This window comes from Selaginella moellendorffii, unplaced genomic scaffold (assembly GCF_000143415.4).
Source record: "Selaginella moellendorffii unplaced genomic scaffold, v1.0 SELMOscaffold_4, whole genome shotgun sequence".
Taxonomy (NCBI): domain Eukaryota; kingdom Viridiplantae; phylum Streptophyta; class Lycopodiopsida; order Selaginellales; family Selaginellaceae; genus Selaginella; species Selaginella moellendorffii.
Window position 1 is genome coordinate 2,992,994 of NW_003314265.1, and position 20,337 is coordinate 3,013,330.

Consider the following 20,337-nt stretch of genomic DNA (forward strand, 5'->3'; position numbering starts at 1 on the left):
AATTCAGGACTCTAGGGTTTGATAGTGCGATGACGACCGCGGCGAGGCCGACGTGGGCGCCGGCCAAGGGCGGGCAGGAGCAGGGCGGCACCAGGATCTATGGTACGTCCCAGAAATTCTCGGCGCGGGATCTTCCGTCGCACACGCTGCTCAAGACGCGCAAGGAAGGGCAGGGCACGACAGAGGAGCTCCAGCGCAAGGATCTCCTGTCGGACCTTGAGGGGCGGGAGCGCAAGCACTTCGATTCCAAGCTAGATCCGGATGCGCCGCCGCGGGAGCCCGGCCAGCTGCTCCTGGAGGGGGCCGATCGAAGGGAAGGGGGCGATCGAAGGGCTGCCGCCGCCGCCAAGAGCCTCGACGCGGATGATTCGGACGAAGATGGTAGCGGCGCCAGCGATGAGGAGGATGAGGACGAGGAGGACGAAGACGCGGCGCTGGTGGCGGAGCTGGAGAGGATCAGGAAGGAGCAGGCGGCCGAGAAGCTGAGGAAGGAGAGGGAGAGGCAAATGGAGGATGCCAAGGCCAAGGAGGTGGAGCTGGCTCAAGGGAATCCTCTTCTCAATGGCAGCGGCGGTGGTGGCGGCGGCTCGTTTGCCGTGAAGAGGAGGTGGGATGATGATGTTGTGTTCAAGCACCAGGCTAGAGGCGAGCCCAAACAGGTGAAGCGCTTCATCAACGATACAATCAGGAGTGATTTCCATCGCAAGTTCTTGAACAAGTACATGAAGTAGGCGAGGAGCTGGTCGCGATCTTGGATGATATGTGCAAGCTCGCTCGGGTGCAATGCTCGCCTGGAAAAGAAAGAGTAAGATTCTCAGAGAGAACCATGTACGTAGTTGGAAACGATGTATTTACTTTGATCACTGCAAACTGTTTCGCAGAGTTTCTTTAGCGAAAACATGATCGCCGTGTTCTTGTCAGTCTTGTGCCACGAAGGGATGTAGTAAAAGCTGCCAAGGAATGTCAGTGACATGAAAGCCAAGCACGGGACTGGGATCATACCTGGCTTGCAGTCGGTCGCGATCTCGCTTCCAAGTTAAAGCACTGCTGCAAGAAATCTTTGGCACCTTCTGATGCGTCCGCTGGTACTGGAGGCCCGCTGCTGGCTTTCGCAATGTGGAAGATTGCCGTCCAGGTGTTGTCGATTCCGGGCCACGGATGTCTGGAAAGCTCGCAAGTTTGTGGAACAAAGAACCACTGTGGAAGAGAACAGTTTACGTACGTGGCTGTAAGCATTTCTATGACTGTGCAGCCAACACTCCAGATATCGGCACGCCGCCCATAGCCGTCGCCCTTGATAACCTCCGGGGCCATCCAAAACACGGAGCCCCGTATTGACTTGCAGCCGTCTGTGATCGTTGGATCGTGGAAAGCCTGCAGAAATGTGGTGTTGAAGAGAAAGAAGTAAGAACTTCGTTTACCTTGGAGGCTCCAAAATCCGCTAGCTTCACAACACCATCTGCATCCACGAGAACGTTGCCACCTTTGATATCTCGATGGACGATTTTGTTGGCATGGAGGTACTCCAGGCCCAGTAGAAGCTGGCGCGTATATATTCTAACCAAGGACTCGCTGAAACGGCCGAATCTTTCCAACATGCTGTGCGCAATGGCACATCACAGAAGATCTTGCAAAATGAAACAAAGGTTACCTTTGGATGGAACCGCCTGACACGTATTCGAGGAAAATGTAGAGGAGATTGTTGGCTTCGTCCTGTTCCATGGCGATGTATCCCACGATATGTCTGTGCCTCAGCTGCTTGTACAAGTCGATCTCTCTTTCCAGAGAAGCTAGATAAACGGCTCTTGATTGTCCGTCGGTGGGTTCAATCTTCAGCTGCTTGACTGCCATGAGCTCGCCAGTCGTTTGGTTGAGCCCGGCAAAGACCTGAAATCAAAAGTTGATAAAACCAGAGCTGTAGTAGCAGCAGTACCTTTCCGTAAGCACCTTCACCAAGCAGTTCACCCCTGGTCCATCGAAATGATCCGCGTATTTGGAGATGCTTTTCTTTTTCTTCCCGTGGAGAATTCTCTGGTGGCAGACACTTCCCTTCACATCCTTCGTTTCCACAGCCAACACACCCGGCTCGGGCGGCATCGTGCCAGTCTTTCCGAATCAACGAGAGTTCTTCATCCGTTGGAGGTATAAACTTGACGGATTTCTTTTCTCTCTTTCGTTCGGCTTCAACGGGTTCGTGTTGGTTTATGTTTGCCTCCTCAGTTTTCTCTTGCGGCTTCTCTTGTTGAGGTCTTATGAACGAATTCGGCACTAGATGGCTAATACGCGAGGGACTCTCCAGCCCGTCACTTCCACTGAGGCTCTCCTCGTCGTGAGCTCTTTCGGATATGTTTGGGCTGAACAGTTCTTCTGGACCACGTTCTCCCCTACGTAACGTTGTTGGAGACAAGTTATGTCCCATCCGACTGGTGAGAAGATCGTAGATGCGCTTGTCACGAGTCAGATCCACAGGCAGAAGTCCGTCGCTGTTTGTGGAGAATATGTCAGCACCAGCCACAAGTAAAAGCTTGACCGCCCCTCTGCAGGTAGTCTTATTGTCAAAGTTAGTAAAAGGCAATGGAAAAACAAGACTAAACACACCTATGGCCCGTGGCTGCTGCGTGATGAAGTGCGGTAGAGTTATCCACGTCCCGACGGTTTATATTTGCTCCAGCAGCAAGAAGCATTTTGATTATTTTCTCCCTCCCAAGCCCCGCAGCAAGAATCAAGGGAGGAGTCTAGAAAAAGACAAGCATTGAGTGAACTTTAAAGAGCGAAAACTCAAGTTACCTTGGAATCTACCTCGCCATCCGGATTATAACCCCTATGCAAGAAATACTCTGCCATGGTGGGCTGTCCAATGGAGACTGCCTCTTCCAATGACTTCAAGCCCTGAACTGCAAGCAAAACGACCATCAACTCAAAAACTTTGGAAGCATAACATACTTGGATCGAGAACTGATGCTTGCTCGCCACCGTCTAGCGAGTCACTGTTGCCGACGGCAACTTTGCTTCGAGGAACACCTTCCTGATGCTCGGGCCTGCTTTGTCTTCTCTCTACGATCTCCTCAACCTGACGAAGCAGCTAAACTTTTAGTGCAGACTCTTTGAGAAACCAATACACAAGGAACCTCTTCTTGATGGCTGCATAGAGCGCTTGGACGACTGGAAGGGCCGGGTGTCGTTAAAGTTTCCCCAAAGTCCGAGTAATATCCATGCGGACTTACTTCTCTGGAGTTTCGACCGTGCCAGGGCCCGGAAAGAGGACTAGAAGAAGGCAAGCTTGGTGTCCGAGGGAAGGGCTGCCACCTTGTTGACGGGCTGGGAGTTCTAAGGTGAAGCGAGGTAACACTCGACATTGGTTCGTCGTCAGCGTGCGAGCCTGCGCTGTGCCGGGGGAGCGATAAATTTGGCGGCCTTGGGACCGGAGCTCGGGGAGGAGGCAAAAAACTTGGCGGCAGTGGAGGCAAAGAAGGCACTGGAGGAGCAACGAGAGAGATATGCTGTGGAGAAGATGAGGAGGAAGAAGAAGAAGAGGAGGAATGCTGGTGGAAATCGCGGATAAGAGGATGCGAAGGAGGCACGGGTGGCGGTGCCGAAGCGCTGCGGCCGGATTGGAGGCGGGTGATGAGAATGCTGTCGAGTGGATTGGAGTTGGAGTGGCGATGGAAATGAAAAACTGGATTTGCGGCGTCGGCATTCTCCGGCGAATGCTTGGAGTGAGTGGCGGCGGCATTCGCGTTTTGCTCATGCTGCGAAGGATTGGGAAACATCTCTTCACGAGTGCTGTGTTGCCATCGTCACTGGCACATCTGTGAGAAAAGAACCGAGCGGTTAGGGCAGGAGATCCTGGAAATCGAGCAATAAACGCCCCGCCAGCAGGATCATAGTGGGAGAGCTTGGCGCAAACGGGATTTTCCTCCAGTGCCGCTAGAGCAACGGATCATACCTCTCCAGAAGATCGCCGTGGCGGCGTCTCGCGCGGTGGAGTTCGCGGCCATCGCCATCGCCATCGCCGCTTGGAGAAAGAGACGCCCCGCCTTCCTCCTCGCCGCTAGGGGTAGCCCCCATTTTTGAATTTCCCAGACTAGGGCTGACGTCATACGTGTTAAAAGAATCCTTTACCTTTTTAATGTAACGGCCGTTAAACCCTCGATCTCCTGTGCTTTAGCTAGGGCGATCGATGCGCCGCGGCTATGGCGTCTCGCAGGTTGGATTGATCCGGCAGCAGCAAGGAAGAGTGGCTTTCATTTGCGATCGCGATCATCGATCGTCTCCACCAGGTTTAGCTGCTCGTTTCTTGCGAATCCCGGTTGAAATATGGGGGGCTCGATCCTTCTTCCTTCGTGTTCATCGATGATCACATTCACGATTGCCTGTGAGTGATTCCTCTTCTTCTTGTTTCGTAGTGATAGTAATGTTTCGATCTGATCGATGAACAGAAAAAATGAAAAATTCCTTCAACGACTAATCGAGCGTTTAGTTCGCGGGTGGTTTGAACAGATGTATCCTACGACTGAGAGTGATCCACATTGGTCTAAGCGATTCCGTTGAAGAAACCGGCAGTTGAGGTGCTGTCCTGCCCACTTGAAACCCCGCGAGAAAGGTTTGTTGCGCTTTTTTTGTGTGTTAGGGTGGTGGTGGGCTGGCTGGCTGTGGGTACATGGTTATCTCTCTCTCTCTCTCTTTCTCCATTGTGCTCCACCTGATTTACTCTAGCAGGTCTAGTGTGCTTGCAAGCTTGCGCTTTCGTGGTGTGAATTCTAGCGAGAGCTTGTGTTTTTGGAAGGGTGTTTCTTGGCCAGATACCAAAAGTTCTCTTTTGTGATTGTTGGAATCTGAGTTATTTTCTTGCCCGAAATGTAGGCTGCTCGGTGCCTTGGCGATGGGAACGATCTGAGCGCTCTCTGGTTGGTACTCTGGATATAGCTCTTGACAGCTGCTTAGCTGATACTGTTCCCCTCGGACAGCTTTCAGAAATGCTCGTCTGGGATATCCCGCAGAGATGACTATTCCGGATTATCCAGCCCAGGAGTCGCTCCCTTCCATCCCTTTTGAGGACTCCAATGTTCGTGTGGCGGTGCGAGCGAGACCACTTATCGAGAAAGAGGTCGTCGATAAGTGCCAGGAATGCGTCTCCTATTCCGCTGATGGAAGGGAGGTCGTGCTTGGAAAGGATAGAAGATTCACGTTTGACCATGTGTTTTGTCCAACGACAGCTCAAGAAGAGGTGTACAGAGTTTGTGTCAAGCCGCTAGTCGAAAGCTGCGTTGCCGGGTTCGTGAGCTCTCATTTATATTTCTTCGTTGATGGCTAACCATGCGTGTTTTTTTCTTCTTTTTTTTTGTTTGTAATCTATTCAGGTACAATGCAACAGTCATTGCTTACGGTCAAACGGGGTCTGGCAAGACGCATACAATGGGAAGTGCAACCAATCCAGTTTCCGGTGAAGAAGATTTGGGAATTCTTCCCCGTGCTATTCGTCAGCTTTATGAAAGTATCGAGGAAAGGAAACACGAAGCACAGTTTGATGTGAGGGAATTCTGCGTCAATTTGCAATTTGTATCTGATTCTAGCTTCGTCGTCGCAGGTTAAATGCTGTTTTGTGGAGATCTATAACGAGGAGATTAAGGACCTGCTTCATCCAGACACTCCCTCGAAATCAATCTCGATCAGGGAAGATGCAAATGGTGACATCATTCTTGCTGGGGTGAAAGATGAAGCAGTCTTCACCTACGAGGACATGATGAGGTAATTTATTTTTACGAAGTTGTATTCTGGGGTGATAGTTCTGTTCTTGTTGCAATGATGCTACTTACAGGTGTCTGGAACAGGGTTCAGCATTTCGAACAACAGGGAGTACACTCATGAATCAGCTCTCTAGTCGATCACACGCGATTTTCACTATGAACATTGAGCAGCAATCGCTTCAAACATTGAATGGACACGAAATTATCAGTGCTAAATTCCACTTGGTATGCACAAGCGCTCACTTTTGACTTGTCAATGACAAATTACTCTACTGTGCTAGGTAGATTTGGCTGGTTCAGAGCGTGCAAAAAGGACTGGAGCCGTAGGCATGCGTTTCAAAGAATCGGTAACTATCAACTGCGGGCTTTTAGCTCTTGGAAACGTTATCAGGTATGTAGTTCCACTAGGAAATAAAATACTCATGGATGGTCTTTTCACAGTGCCTTGGGAGATGAACGCAAGCGGGGACAACATGTTCCATATAGAGAATCAAAATTAACACGAATCTTGCAGGTACTAGCTAGCGTTTCTTACTATCATGAGTACGAGTTCATATGATTGCAGGACTCTTTAGGTGGTAACAGCAAGACATGCATGATCGCTTGCATTAGGTAACAACTTGAATTCTTAGAGTAGATTTTCAGTATGCAATTGCCAAACAGTACAGCGGATGTCAACTTTGAAGAGACCCTCAATACTCTGAAGTACGCCAATCGAGCTCGTAATATTCAGAACAAGCCTATAATTAACCGTGATGCTCACTCGGTCCAGCTAAACCAGCTGCGGTCCGAAGTTAAGGTACTTTTTCCTTTGTTATGGTTGGACGATACTGATAATAAATAAAGCTCTTGTGCAGTTGCTTCAAGAAGAGCTTATGAAAGCTCGAATGCAAGGAAATGGGGACGATGCATCTCCATTTATCCTCAAGGGCGAGTTACCAACAACCGAGCTGCAAATGTTAAGACAAAAGAGTACAAAAGTGGAACAGGAATTCCTGCATTTGAAGAAGGAATCTGAGGTAATTTTGAGTTTACACATCGCTTCTACCGCTGAAAATTGTTTCCAGGCTTCCAAAGTGCTACTGAAAAAACTGGAGTCGGAAACATTGCAGTTGCGGGCTGAGAGCAGTGACTATCAGGTCAGGAGTTTTTACTTTTTTGATTTAGTGAATGGTAACAATATTTTTTGGAACCTGCAGTAACAAGGAGATTTTTGGTTTTTGCTGGTCTACAGTTGAAGTTGGAAGAGGTGTGCACTGAAATGAGCTCTCTTCTTCAAGTGATTCCTCAGTGGGAAAGTAACAAAGATGTGACCACGGCTGCAAGAGTCTATTTGCTGGAGATGATGAAGAGAATACTATGCGCCTTGGGCAGAGCTGAGATGGCGACCATTTCTCCAGAGGAAGCTGAACGAAGGCTGTCTCCTGTGAAAGAGTTACAGTCGACAGATGTTGCCACTGAAACGGAGATAACACCAAAGGTTTGTGTTGTCTCCTACATGACATGTGCCTTACCTGTGTAGCACAGGTGGACGATAGTGCCGACGTTCAGCTTTTAACCAAACATTTAGAAACAATTCGTTGCTTGGAGGAACAGCTTGCTGCAAGAGACAGAGACGTCCAGGCTAAAACCGAAGAACTTATTGAAGCGAAAGAGGACCTTGCTCGGGACGAGCATATATTCACCGAGAAGATGAAAGAAATGCAAGCGTTAAAGAAACTCGCGAGAGACTTGCGCAAAGAAAAGGAGGAGCTTCTGCAGCGAGCTGAGGCAGATGCTACCAACATCACCCGCTTATCTGAAGAGGTTGCTGCAAAAGATAACGAGATCACTGATCTTAAGGCTCTTCAAGCTTCAAGCCAGGAAGCAACAGTAAATTCCTGCGAAGAAGTTCAAGCCAATGAACCACTAGAGGCACAGGTATTAATTATTCTTGCACACTCAGCCTTCAACATCAATGCTAACTCGAAACTGCAGAAGATTGAAGCATCGACTAAAAACGGCGAGGTTGATCAGAAGGAAGAGGTGATAATCGAGGAGAAAACGGAGGCTGATTCGGTGCATAAGGAAATCGAGACCCAAATAGTTGAACTTCAGGCGGAGGTACTCGTTTTCCATTGATTTCAATGTCGTTTTTTTTTCATGCTCATCTAGCCCAGATAAAGAAGAAAGAAGAAGAGGCGAAGTCCGTCAAGAGAGAACTGGACGCGCTAGACAGAGCTTCTGCCATAGGTAGAAACGGGAAGAAGCAGCTTCACGAAGAGCTGGAACAGCACCTTAAGAAACTCACGTTTAACCTGAAATTCTTGAAGAAGCAGCGCTGGCAGCTTGAATCTCAGCACCTAGAGCAGCAGAAAGTAAAAGCTGACGAGAAGGTACGTGTGGTTCTAGTCCCCAGTGTAATACTCAACTCTGCCAGCGCTCGTGCAGGTACAGCATCTTCAGCACCAGGTCACCCGAATGAGAGCTCAGCAAGACTCGCTAAAGAAAAAAATCAAGGACACAACCGAGAAGTTCGAGGATCGACAGCGCAGACCAGAGCAAACTAAAGAGGATGAAACAGGAGTAAGCATCTCTCTCATTTCATTCATTATGGAAGCTTACAGTGTCTCACACATGCTTAGCAGGAGCTCGTGAAGATCAACGGGCACGCGCCTGATCCGTCAGAGCAAGACGAGCGGAACAAGATTTACGAGCAAGGCGGTGAGACGTTACTCACCAATCTTGAGGAAATATTTGGAAGACTCAACCACCAAAGTGAAGTGTAAGGTCAAGTCGATGTTTATAGGAGACCCTGATCCTCGATTTATTACAAGCAGGCTGGATCAAAATGGCAATGCCGAGGAGCCTCGGGATAAGGAAAACGAGGAATACAAGAACATAAATGACAACCTCCGGCTAAAGCTTCAACGGGTTATATCCTCATGGTATGCTGAGAAGCAGGTGCGTAGTATCTAGTGATTCTAGTTCTAGCTCTAGTTATCTAGTTCCATAGTCTGTAGCTTTTGAGATCACGAACTTGTCCTCCCACGTTCCAGATCCAGAGCTCTAAGCCTTGCCTTTTGCGAACACTTTCCAGGCCGTGGAACAAACACTCCAGAGCGAACGGCTGGCTTGGGAGGTAAGAGTGAACCAACACGAGCAGCTGGAGCGCGATCACAAAGCTCTCCGGGAAGAGCTGGAGAACACGAGATCGCTCATGCACAAGGCGGGCCTGGGGATCAGGCTCTCGTCCCGGAGCGTCCGAGAGATCAGCGATGGCGACGTGGATCTCAGGACCTCCGTCTCGTTGCCGCCTTCGAGAGGTAGCTAGCTTCTTAGCTTTTGCAGCTTCTCCCAAAAGAAATTCCTTTCCAGATATTCAAATTCAAATGACGCATATTCGGGGGAATCGCACCTCCTGGGCATATGCCGAAAAGCTTTCAAGGGAACCACCAGCGAGGGCGCTCGTCCTCGTCGCTCGAAGAAGTGGCGTCGTCCTCGTCGCTCGAAGAAATGGCGTCGTGGGCTTCGCTAGTGGCGGGAGTGGCGCCGCTGGTATGATCAACAGGATCCACGGTATCGTCGACCAGGAACGTCGGCTTGATCACCACACCGTCGACGTAGAGCCCACTCTTCCAGTTCCCTCCGCGGATCTCCACCAGCGAGAACTCGAGCGCCACGGGGAAGTCCTCGTCCTCGACGCAAAACTCCCCGGCGTCGTACTCCATCCACCCGTCCTCCACCACTCTGGCCGCCGCCAAGTCGGCCGCGTCGATCCCGCTTTGCCCGCCGCGATGGAGCTGCCTGGCGGAGGCCAAGTAGCGGCGCCGCTCACGCGTGGAGGAGGGTGGGGCCGACAGCGAGAAGATCACGGGCTGGGCCTCCCAGCCGTAAGCGTCGTCGTGCCAGTCGCCCCCGCGGCCACGCCGGCGCGCGTGGCTCTCCAGGAGCTGCAAGCGAAACGAGACGCGGTAGCTCCCCAGCTTGAGGTAGCCGCTGAAGCTGCCACGAATCTCGAGCCAGCACACGTCCCGCAAGAAGGCCACCTCGTCAAACCTGGAAGTGGAGTTGTACCATCGCAAAGTCGATCCGTCGAAAAGAGGAAGAACCAACCTGGATCCGTTCATGGATCTCCAGTCCCAGTAGCGGCCGTCGTCGCCCCAGACGATCCGGAGAGCTCGCGCCGAGATCATGTTGCACACGCCACCTGTCGGCCGATCAATCCAATAGATCTGACAAAGAGCACTCGCATGAGCAGAGAAAACCTCTTGTATCCACCATACCTTTGGCTTGTCCTTCTCCTCCTCCACGAACACCCCCACGGAGAGCCTCTCGTAGACATCCATCGCGCTCCCGGCGCCATCGCGCACCACTTCCTTCCAGTGCGGCGGTAGCATTCGCCTCCATACAGCGTCCGATCGCGACGCCTCCAGGAACGTCTTGTTGACAAGCGCCAGCCTCCCGACATCGCGAGGCGAAAGCCATCCCAGAATCCCAGCCAGGCAGCCCGCGGGGAGGTCACCCAGCGAGAAATCCTCTTCTTCCCCCATCAATTTCCTAGGTTTCCACGTTAACTCTTCATATATGCTTAAAGCACGTCAGAATATTCCATCTTGGGCTCCTTTTTTTTAAAAAGAAATATAAATTTTCTTTTCTAATTTTGTAATGTTAGGAATTTTGATTGTGTACAAGGTTAAAATTTATTTTAAAAAAGCTGTTATTCATCTCCAGAAAATACATAATAATGCAATTAATGCAATTAGATAACAATGCAACTGCTAATTTTTTATGATCATGAAATTTAAATTTGATAGTTTGATTATATTTTTAATCCCTTTATAAAAATGTGCATAACCCTTAATATATCCACAAGATTTCTAAGAAAAGTTATTCAGATTGCTACCACATTTATATTAAATTTCATAAGCTGGCAATAAAGAATAATTCTAAATATATTGAGAAAATATAAATTGTCAGAATCTAAGAGTTCTTTGCAACACAAAAGATATTCTCCATACATTTTATATATATGAAAAAATAACTTTATCTTATTAGATACTAGTTATTGCCCAGCATATACTGCCCAGTTAGCAAACACTATTTTGATAATTATAGTTTTATTACATTGAAAATTAAATTGAAATAGTATCAAAACAACATATATTACATTCCACTTTGAAAGAAAAATTGAAAAAGTAACTATAAGTATATGGTTTTTCATAGAAAATTATCAAATTCCTTAGAGGGAATTATAAGATTTAAATAACATAGTAAGTCTCCATTGCAAAAGGTTGAATCTCAATATTAATTAACACTTTGCATGTTACATGTGTCACAATGTTTTTTTTTCTTGCCCTAATTAATACGTGTCGCAAATATGACTTTGAGTATTGAAAACTATTTATCAACTAACCCTTTCGGATATTCTTTCTTTACTGCCACGACGGCAAAAGGTTGGTATTGCTAGATCTTTTATTAATCCCTTTTGTGCTAGTGGAGTTATATAGGCATTTCGAATGTACTTAGACCGGATAAACATAAGGATGGAATTCTTACGTACTATTAATTAAACATACTTAGCTTGGTTGGGATGGGGCTATGGGGGGGTTCCAAATATATAGTAGAGATAGTGGGTAGGTTGGGCATGGCTAATCAACTTAAGGCATAGTTTAGTTTTTGCTTGCGTGTTTATTCTTGTTTTGCGTCCGACTTGGGTTTAAGCCCAAATTCTATACCATGCTAGTTGGTAGAGTACCCATATCCTTATGTTAGGCCACCAGTATATTGAAATAACGTTATACTCTTTTTGGCTCCATTTTACGTGCTAGTCCTGGCAGTGGGATGCTGAATGCTTTAAGACTATTCCAAGTCATTCCGTACTTCTATCCCTTTGCTCGTTGGATTATATACTTAAAAATTGCTTTATGGTCTAGTTTTGTCACTTTTTGTCTCCATATTTAGGAGTTTGGCTTTGTATCTTCATTTAATGGCCCAAGGCTTTGAAACTCAAGTTCCACACCATTGTCCTTTGACACATGGCATGTGACATGTAACACATGAAAGGTTTAAGTTCCAGTTCGTGGTTATTCTATGGTAAATCACCATAGGATAAAGGATAAAAACCATGTGCGCTACATTTGGTATCAGAGGATACGTCTCAGCAAGTACTATACAATGAGATTGAGCAATTGTCTCATTGTATATGCAAAGATGAAAATGATGATCCAAGTGGGTACATGTTTGGGTGCTAAAACTTCACATTCATTCCTTGGGTATAGATTTTGGTTACCTTTTATACCATATTGTGTGAGCTTGTGCTTGGGTTCATAAGATGAATTGAGATGTTTAGTTTGCACGAGTTTGCACTTGGGCTAACTCAACTTACCACTCAACTTATTTGAATGCCAAAATAGTTGCTAACTAGCAAATGCATGAATGTCAATAACACAAAGCTATACCCAAATCATTAACACTATCTTCATCAAAACTAATAAAACTTAACATCATATCTAAGGAGAGACATCTCATCTCACTTGAATCTCAATATCAATAATATCAATGATAAAGCATCACTTCAATATTATCAACACCATAACAAAGCTAACAAAAAGCAAGAATGAATTACCACCCAAAACTCTTTAGCAACAAACCTAACCAATGTTAAAAATACCTTAGTCAGTATTTGAGATTAATCCTTCAATTATACTCAGTTTTAAATAACACATCATCAAGGAGTGATTCACCAAGTCCAAGACTCAATGAAATCCAACACTACGAACTAAACGCAATCAAATGATATTGACAAAGGTGGAATTGATATGCCAACATAGAAAAACTATGCAAGTTTAACGACACAATCCTTTGCAACACCATCTGGTAAAGCAAGCCTATCATTGCCAAATCATCATTGAGCGAAGCAAGTATCAAATGTCATTGACAAAGTCTACAAACAATCACTAGTTGTTAAGCAACTAACAATCACTCTTTCAATTTATCTTCTATAAAACCCAAACACTAAACTCGCATCATTGAGTTATATACTTACACTAGGTATGAGATAAAGGTTTATGGACAAGCACAAACTAAATGACCATTCGAATCTAACTCAATTGCAATATACTTACTAATGCATTTAGCCAATAGCTTTGAGTATGCTTTGAAGAAGCTAACTATGCATGATTAACATTTAGTCGAAACTAAAGTGAAAACCATGAGATGGACTCATATTAGTACACAACCTCCTTATAAACAAAACTATAGGATAGGTATTAACACCTCAATCTCAGACAACTTAAGTTAGACATCTATACTCAATCAAGGTGCAAGACCACCAAGACCAAATCAAGATTAGTGAAAGCTTATTACTTTCATAGAGTTTAATGAAATGCAAGGTGCAACCTGCTACCAAGCATAACGCTATAAAAGAAAAACATAATAGCGCAATAACCACTTTTCCACACTAATTCTAGACTCTATCTAACTCAATTGCCTTAGCCCCAAAAGTCAGCATCCCTTTCAAGTTGCATTATACAAACTACCTACTAAAGTTTAAGTTAACCAAAGTCAGCTCCAACCCCTTCACTAATTTGTACTGACTTATGAAAATGAAATGGTTTTTAAGCAAAGTGATCAACAAATCAGCCATTGGAAAAGCCTAAGAAAATTTATGAAAAATTTTCCATCCTAGAGAAAGAATGACTCTTAGTCTAGGAATACAAACTTTCAAGACTCAATCAACTTCCTTCTATTAATAACTTCATATAAGTTCACCTCAACACAAATTCTCAAGACCCATAGTATATTTATGCCCATATTTTCGATATCTAACACTGACATTCACTAAATGCAAAATAAATATTCAAGGCTTGATCATAAATACCATATCTTTGGATATTCACAATGCATTAACACTCTTTTTCAATCACCTCCAATATTTAATGTGAAGCCAAAGCACTAACAAAAAAAAAAAAATAAAACATCAAGGTTTAAGGAAAATTCTTCATCACTCAAAATAACAATGCCACTTCCACTAACACAAATGTTAACAATACCAATGCCTTAACGTCACACTTTTACTATCCAATAATTTATTCCAAATGCACCAGATTCACCAACAAGTTATAGAAAGTGAATGCTATAACCGGTTTTAACACTTTATGGGCAAACCCTCAAGGAAACAGGATACTAACTTAAGCTTAGCATATTATAAATCACTATTGAAAACAAAGTCAAAACTACTTCAATGCTATTACATATAAGTAAACTAACTTCACTATCAACCACATTGGGATTGATCATCGTTTGACCAAGCAACTTTGTAAACACATTGCTCATTATCACATGGATATGATATAAAATCACAATGATAATTGAGCAACATCATGAACAAGCCCACATTATTATTTCAAAAGTTTATGTGAGTATCAAATGCTTACTCTATTTAACAAAATGCAATATAAATGTTACACTCCACCGATAGAAATTTACAACACCAAATACCACCAACTTTACAAGGTTCCCTAAAAAAGAATTGAATCTTCAATAACAAGCTTAGGTAAAATGGTTTAGTGTTTTATTACTATCCATCCCACAACTCACCACTTGTAAAACCATCACTTCCAATATGCATCAAGATAGGGACTTCTTGATTACAAATAATCACATTGAAAGCCAAAATAAAAAGTGACTTATTGAATGAAAAATCAACTATTGCATACTCATAAATGTTGGATAGCCAATGGAGGTGGTTTTCCCTGCGTACTCCACTATCCTGTTGCAGCTTCTTCTTGTGAGATGCATTTGTGGTAAATTCAAGCTCTGATATAGATGCAAAAATCTCATCAAGACTTCTTTTTTCTATGGGCTCCATTGAGTTGTGCAAAATATCATTGTGTTTCTAGTGTGTTCCTTCCTTAGTCATAGGAGTTTTGCATTTCCTACAAGCATATTTCCCACCTAGTATAGAATAGTTAAAGGCATCCATAAGTTGCTCAAGTAAGCAAACCACAAACATTAAATATCTAAATCCAAAAAGTACCTACAAATAGTTTCAGCAACTTGTACTAGGCTGGATGATCAGCCGAAATGACAAGTAGAACTCTTTGTTTGAATTTTCTAGGCAGACCACCATATTCTTGCAGATGAAGTGTATACTCCACTTCCACACCCTTGACAAACAACTTAATTAACTCCTTCACAAGTAGGTCAAGGAATGCATTTAGACTGTCCATTCCATCTTCAAATTCAGACTTTGAAATATACATGACTGGTAGAGTCATGGTTGTTGCTGAAGGTCCTTCCAGCCCAAGATTCAAAACCTTCACATTCATTGCTCCAGAACATTCATTCTTTGTTTGGTTCTCACAAACTGAAAGCTGTCCCAATGTAGTTGCATCGCTATGTTCCATGGATCCCTTATAAGCAGCAAATGTGGTGCCTGAAAGCTGGATAGACAATGTGGGCACAAAATGTTGTACATACCCCTACCATCAGGTTGGAGAGATTGCATGCAAGCATTTGTGACTAGCCATATGTGGATGTGTTCTTCATAGGATGGACATTGAAATGGCAATTTGTATTGTTGATTCGGGTCAAAGAAAGCTTGGCACTACCTCCAAGTACTTCCCTCCTAGCAGTGCTTCAAAAGCAGCCCTACCTCTCCAGGCATCTTTTGCTCTCCATGGACAGAGATCCTCCCAGCAGATGGATTTTACCTTTGATCTGAGGCACAAATGTGATGCTATAGGGATGTAGTAGGAGACTGTGCTAGTATTCCTGCTTCACAAAATGTACACTCCTCCTTGTAGACTACACAACTTAGTCTTGGAAGCAAAATCGTAAAGTAAAACTCAACAACACTAGTTTTTCACTTACCTGCACGTGCAATAATCAAGTCTATTGCCAAAAGTGTAAGCTGGCATGTCCTTATGACAACACAGCACATGTCTCTCTACCTTTGGCATGATTGATAAGCAAATGATCCAATAATCTGGAAGAGCAAGGCACCTTCAATTCCCCTAATCTACCACTCCATGAAGGATAAAATACTTGAGCAAAGATTACTTCCCCTATCCCAAACAAAGCCTATAGAATCTTAGACCGCAATGCTTCTGAGATGTGACCATTGTCAAATAGGTTGCACAGTCAGAACAAGGACCTCACTGCTATAGTTTCCAAAGGGGGGATTGTTGTTGATCCACTAATTTCTGAGGCAACATGCTTCCCCTTCTATCTCTTCAACTCTTTGGGTATCTGGATTTGACAAAAGATCTTCAAATTCCTCATCCCCATTGGCATTTTCACTAGAGAAGTATGTGGTGAAATTGTTGATCACTTGTGTGATTTGCCCCACATCCTCACCACCTCCTTCATGCATTTCAGGCAGAATGGAAATATGGAAAAGCTACAACCCTAAACACCAATATGTACACTCAAATTCCAGAGTCTAAGTGGGATTTTCATATTGAATAATGGTTTGTGAATGTGGCAAATACCAAATTGTGTATCTTGAAATGGCACCAAGCATCCTTTGGTTAATGAACCAGCTGCTAGCCTTCATTAGCATCTATGAGCTACACAAGAATACCACTCAAACTCAAAAGAGAATACATTGTCAATGGGAAACAAGTGATCAGGAGTGCCTGACAATGGCATCAATGGTGAAAGCCATCTATTAAAACATGTTGATCCAGTGTAAGCTATATTTGTCAATGTTAATTTTGGTCAAATGTAGATTTTTTAGTAGATCTAGTTTATATAGGCATATTTGTCGCAAATGTAACTACGGGTATCAAAAGTTACATGTTAATTAATCCTTTCAAATATTCTTTCTTTACTGTCATGATGGTAAAAAGTCGGTATTGCTAGATCTTTTTTCAGTCTCTACCCAAGTTAGTTGAGAAATTAGTCTTCACATGTGCACTTGGTTAGAAGGGTATAAGGACAGAATTCCTAAATGCTATTAGTCAAGTATACAAGACTTGGTTAGAGAAACTCATTTGTTGGCTTGCACTTGTTACTGTTAAAAAACCTTTGCAATATTAAGTTTGGTCCCTTAAAACTCGCTAGGTGATAACTTACCACATCCGTCAAGACACTCTCACTATCATACCTTTATATTAGTTTTGTCTGGTCCCATTAGATATTTATGGAAAGTGTTTAGATTTGCTAATTTAGAATATTCATGAAAAGAGATTATTCTAAATACGATGGTGTTGCTCTTGTGTCTAAATTCACAATCTAAAGCCATTCCATATTTAATATATTTTCATGATTGTCCCAAAAACTAACTCCTGGGATTAGGCTGAAAGCCCAAAGTATGTATTCCTCAAAGGGGGTGGGGTGTGTGGATTCTAAATGTATAGTAGTTAACAAATTTAAGGAATAGTTTAGCTTTCACTTACATGTCTATTCTTGTTTTACTTTTGGTTTAGGTCTAAGCATAAGCTCTATACCATGTTAACTGATGGAGTATTTATATCCTTGCATTAGGCCATGTGAGACACCCTAAGCCCCAAAGTGGAGCCGAAAGGGTGCCACGTGGTAGTGGCCGAAGCGAAAGCCAAACAAGCATAACATGTTTGAAATAAAAGCTCCGACTTGAAAGGTCAAGAGTGGGAGTGGAACTCCCAATGACGTGCTTGAGGAACAAGCACAAAGCAAGCAATAAGTGAGTCTCTAGAAAAGGGACACATGAGGACCTGAGATGGACCTGAGATGGAGTCCGAGATGGACCCGAGATGGACCTAAGATGGAGTCTGAGATGGAGTCCGACATGGAGTCTGAGATGGACCCGAGATGGACCCGAGATGGAGTCCGAGATGGACCGAGATGGAGTCTGAGATGGACTTGAGATGGAGTTCGAGAAGGACTCGAGATGGAGTCCGAAGTCGAGATCAAGATCGAGACCAAGACTGAGATCGAGACCGAGACCGAGACCGAGACTGGGACCGGGACCAAGACCGAGGCCGAGGCCAAGGCCGAGATCGAGCCCAAGCTCGAGTCCGAGTTTGAGTTCGAGTCCGAGTCTGAGTCTGAGTCCAAGTTCAAGTTTGAGTCTGAGGGGGTGAAAGCCCAAAGCGTTTGTCTCCCAGACACTAGGGGGTTTGGTGAGCTCCAAAAGTATAGTAGGGGGAGGATTCCAGTGGAGCTAGTTTGGCCAGGAAAGGCCAATTCTTTCCCAGGAAGGCTGTACCCAGGTGTTGGGTGATAGGGTAACCATTGGGAAGTCCAAAGCTAGAGTGAATACGAACTGACAAGCAAAATAGCTTGGTGAAGTGTTCAAAAGCCAGCTCTAGTTCTGTCGCGCATGTGACTTCAGGTATCGAAAGTTACCTGTCGGCTAGTCCTTACGGACACTCTTACCTTACTGCCACGATGGCAGGAGGTCGGTATTGCTGGACCCGTTATTAATCTCCGCCTAAGCTAGTTGAGAAACTGGTCATCACATGTGCACTTAGACCGGAAGGGCACTAAGGAAGGAAATCCTAAGTTGTCATTTAATCAAGCAGACTTGACACGGTGATGAGAAACTCATGATGTTGGCTTGCACTTGCTAGTGTTGGGAACCCCCGCGATATTGAGATTGGTCCCTCAATATCGCTAGATGATAGCTTACCGTGTCTGCCAAACACCCTCGCTATCATGCCCTTTGTGTTGGTCTCATTTCGGTCCTAAATGCTATTTATGGAAAGTGTCCAGATTTGCTCATTTAGCATATCTACGGAATGTAGAGATTGGCCTGAACATAATAGTGTTCGTCTCGTGTCCAAATTCGCAATCTAAAGACATTCCATATTTAGTAAGTTTCGAGCTTGTCCCAGAGACTAACTCCTGATACTAAGGGAGGTTTGGGGTGAAAGCCCAAAGCGTGTGTTCCTCAAGGGGGGGGGGGGGCTATGGGGGGTTCCAAATGTATAGTAGGGATAGTGGGTAGGTCGGGCATGGGTGACCAACCTGAGGCATAGTCTAACTCCCGCTTGCGTGCCTGTCCTTGTTCTGCGTCCGGCTTGGGTCTAAGCCCAAGTTCCATTCCATGCTAGCTGGTGGAGTACCCATGTCCTCGCGTTAGGCCACCGGTATGCTAAAATAGCGCCAGACTCCGTTTGGCTCCGTTTTGCGTGCTGGTCCTGGCATTGGGATGCTGGTTGCTCCAGGACTGTTCCAAGTCGCTCCGGGCTCCTGTCCTTTCGCTCCTTGGGCTGTATGCTCAGGAGTTGCTCCGTGGTTTGGTTTCGTCACTCCTTGGCTCCATGCTTGGGAGTTTGGCACCGTTCCTTTGTTCAGTGGCCCAAGGCTCTGAACCTCGGGTTCTTATGGACACGTGGCATGGACACGTGGCATGTGACACGTGGCATCTGTCACGTGGCACAAAGAGGGTTTAGGTTCCGCTTCGTGGTGTTATCCTATGGTAAATCACCATAGGATAAAGGGTCAAAACCACGTGCGCTACATTTGGTATCAGAGGATGAGTCTCAGCGAGTACTATATAATGAGATTGGGCAACTAGTCTCGTTGCATACGCAGAGATGAAAACGATGATCCGAGTGGGTACACATTTTGTGCAAAGGGTTCACATTTGTTCCTTGGGTATGGTTTTGGTTACCTTTTGTACCTAACAATGTGAGCTTGCTCTTGGGCTCATAGGATGGATTTGAGATGCTTCGTTAGCACGAGTTTGAGCTTGGGCTCGTGAGTGAGGCGCATTAGCAACTTGAGGTTACACTTTGAGTTGGCAAGATTAATGTTAACCTATCGGTGGTTCCATGAGTTGTTCCATGTACCATGAGTGAAAGCAAACCTTCCCTGGGTTTACTATAAGTGGGAAATAGGCTGGTCTGTAACTGTTTAGCACGGCACTAGTGGATCCTTCCTAGGCATGATTACAAGTGGATCAACTGGGGATGGTCCAAAGTTGAGTTGAGCTCATGAGTTGAGCTCAATTCAACACAAGTCAACTCAAGTCAACATAGTCAATAAGAAATATTACAAAGGAGATCTAAATTGAACAAATGAAGGTTCTAGCAAACTTTAAAATATTAAAATACATAAATATCTAAGTTAAAAGTTTCTATAAGATTGAATTGTTTAAAAAAGACAAAGTTCATGAGAACCTATCTTTTATAAAACTATATTATTTTATTATGACAACTGTTACAGCTGTCATATTTGATTTGACTACTTAATATTTTGAATACTTTTACAGCTGTAGATACTATTCCTTCATTCAAAAGAGTTTTTAGGGTTCTTGAGAAGATGGGAAGCAAGGAAAATACAAGATCTGTGAGTAAGAGTTGTAGTGCAAAGGAATGTGAGAATGTTAATTTTGTTTCACTACCACAATCTCCATATTACACTCCTGGTCCTTATTACCCATCTGGGAATGTGGAGACCACTATCACGATTGATAAAAATGCTCCTGTTACTTCTGAAACAACAGTCCAGAGCAAGAGAAATGAAGAAATGAACAGCACAGCGGAAAGCACCAAGAAATCTACTCCATAAAACTTTCCATGACATTTGTAATTTACATATTAATTCATATTAAAAACTCTATTGCTTGCCTATATCGCAATCCTCTCATATGATAAGACCAAGGTATATTTTGCAG

The 20,337-nt window shown here is 44.6% G+C and overlaps 3 protein-coding genes and 1 pseudogene across 4 annotated transcripts; 2 read left to right on the forward strand and 2 right to left on the reverse strand.

The window, feature by feature from the left end:
- The first annotated feature begins 1 nt into the window (after window position 1).
- Window positions 2-898, forward strand: LOC9654064 (annotated as a pseudogene).
- LOC9654065 (serine/threonine-protein kinase BCK1/SLK1/SSP31) lies at window positions 675-4,061 on the reverse strand. Its single transcript, XM_024669287.1, has 10 exons — window positions 3,947-4,061; window positions 3,129-3,809; window positions 2,944-3,070; window positions 2,788-2,894; window positions 2,599-2,735; window positions 1,934-2,537; window positions 1,652-1,887; window positions 1,422-1,599; window positions 1,003-1,374; window positions 675-950 (listed from the first exon to the last, which is right to left on the reverse strand). The coding sequence occupies exons 2-10, from the start codon at window positions 3,768-3,770 to the stop codon at window positions 918-920; spliced, it is 2,436 nt and encodes an 811-aa protein (XP_024525055.1). The 5' UTR covers window positions 3,771-3,809; window positions 3,947-4,061; the 3' UTR covers window positions 675-917.
- Window positions 4,062-4,177: 116 nt separating this feature from the next.
- Window positions 4,178-9,119, forward strand: LOC9654842 (chromosome-associated kinesin KIF4A). 2 transcript variants are annotated; one of them, XM_024669267.1, is made up of 21 exons: window positions 4,178-4,375; window positions 4,440-4,603; window positions 4,864-4,907; window positions 4,968-5,274; window positions 5,361-5,529; window positions 5,588-5,748; window positions 5,819-5,972; window positions 6,029-6,138; window positions 6,189-6,261; window positions 6,313-6,359; window positions 6,411-6,546; window positions 6,605-6,766; window positions 6,815-6,886; window positions 6,982-7,227; window positions 7,275-7,667; window positions 7,725-7,850; window positions 7,907-8,122; window positions 8,178-8,312; window positions 8,375-8,511; window positions 8,567-8,690; window positions 8,827-9,119. In XM_024669267.1, the coding sequence occupies exons 4-21, from the start codon at window positions 5,003-5,005 to the stop codon at window positions 9,058-9,060; spliced, it is 2,967 nt and encodes a 988-aa protein (XP_024525035.1). In that variant the 5' UTR covers window positions 4,178-4,375; window positions 4,440-4,603; window positions 4,864-4,907; window positions 4,968-5,002; the 3' UTR covers window positions 9,061-9,119. The 2 variants fall into 2 exon arrangements, with proteins under 2 accessions (XP_024525035.1, XP_024525036.1); XM_024669268.1 differs by having other exon boundaries at window positions 8,567-8,674; window positions 8,827-8,968.
- Window positions 9,082-15,649, reverse strand: LOC9654066 (F-box protein PP2-A15). The gene is made up of 6 exons (XM_024669030.1): window positions 15,603-15,649; window positions 15,341-15,449; window positions 14,883-15,172; window positions 10,013-10,268; window positions 9,843-9,961; window positions 9,082-9,785 (listed from the first exon to the last, which is right to left on the reverse strand). Exons 1-6 carry the CDS (start codon window positions 15,647-15,649, stop codon window positions 9,170-9,172), a joined length of 1,437 nt encoding a protein of 478 aa, XP_024524798.1. The 3' UTR covers window positions 9,082-9,169.
- Window positions 15,650-20,337: the final 4,688 nt, after the last annotated feature.

What these genes read in the sequence shown, in the direction of transcription:
- LOC9654065 (XM_024669287.1), bottom strand. Translation starts at nt 3,770, where the DNA reads ATGTTTCCCAATCCTTCGCAGCATGAGCAAAACGCGAATGCCGCCGCC. An exon ending in GTGAAGGTGCTTACGGAAAG is followed by an intron (nt 1,888 to 1,933) that starts GTACTGCTGCTA and finishes TTTTGATTTCAG; the next exon opens with GTCTTTGCCGGGCTCAACCA. An exon ending in CGGATTTTGGAGCCTCCAAG is followed by an intron (nt 1,375 to 1,421) that starts GTAAACGAAGTT and finishes ACATTTCTGCAG; the next exon opens with GCTTTCCACGATCCAACGAT.
- LOC9654842 (XM_024669267.1), top strand. Translation starts at nt 5,003, where the DNA reads ATGACTATTCCGGATTATCCAGCCCAGGAGTCGCTCCCTTCCATCCCT. An exon ending in GTCGAAAGCTGCGTTGCCGG is followed by an intron (nt 5,275 to 5,360) that starts GTTCGTGAGCTC and finishes TAATCTATTCAG; the next exon opens with GTACAATGCAACAGTCATTG. An exon ending in AATTAACACGAATCTTGCAG is followed by an intron (nt 6,262 to 6,312) that starts GTACTAGCTAGC and finishes ATATGATTGCAG; the next exon opens with GACTCTTTAGGTGGTAACAG.
- LOC9654066 (XM_024669030.1), bottom strand. Translation starts at nt 15,649, where the DNA reads ATGCCAGCTTACACTTTTGGCAATAGACTTGATTATTGCACGTGCAG. An exon ending in CTTGATTATTGCACGTGCAG is followed by an intron (nt 15,450 to 15,602) that starts GTAAGTGAAAAA and finishes TTTGTGCCTCAG; the next exon opens with ATCAAAGGTAAAATCCATCT. An exon ending in AGGAGAAGGACAAGCCAAAG is followed by an intron (nt 9,962 to 10,012) that starts GTATGGTGGATA and finishes GCTCTTTGTCAG; the next exon opens with ATCTATTGGATTGATCGGCC.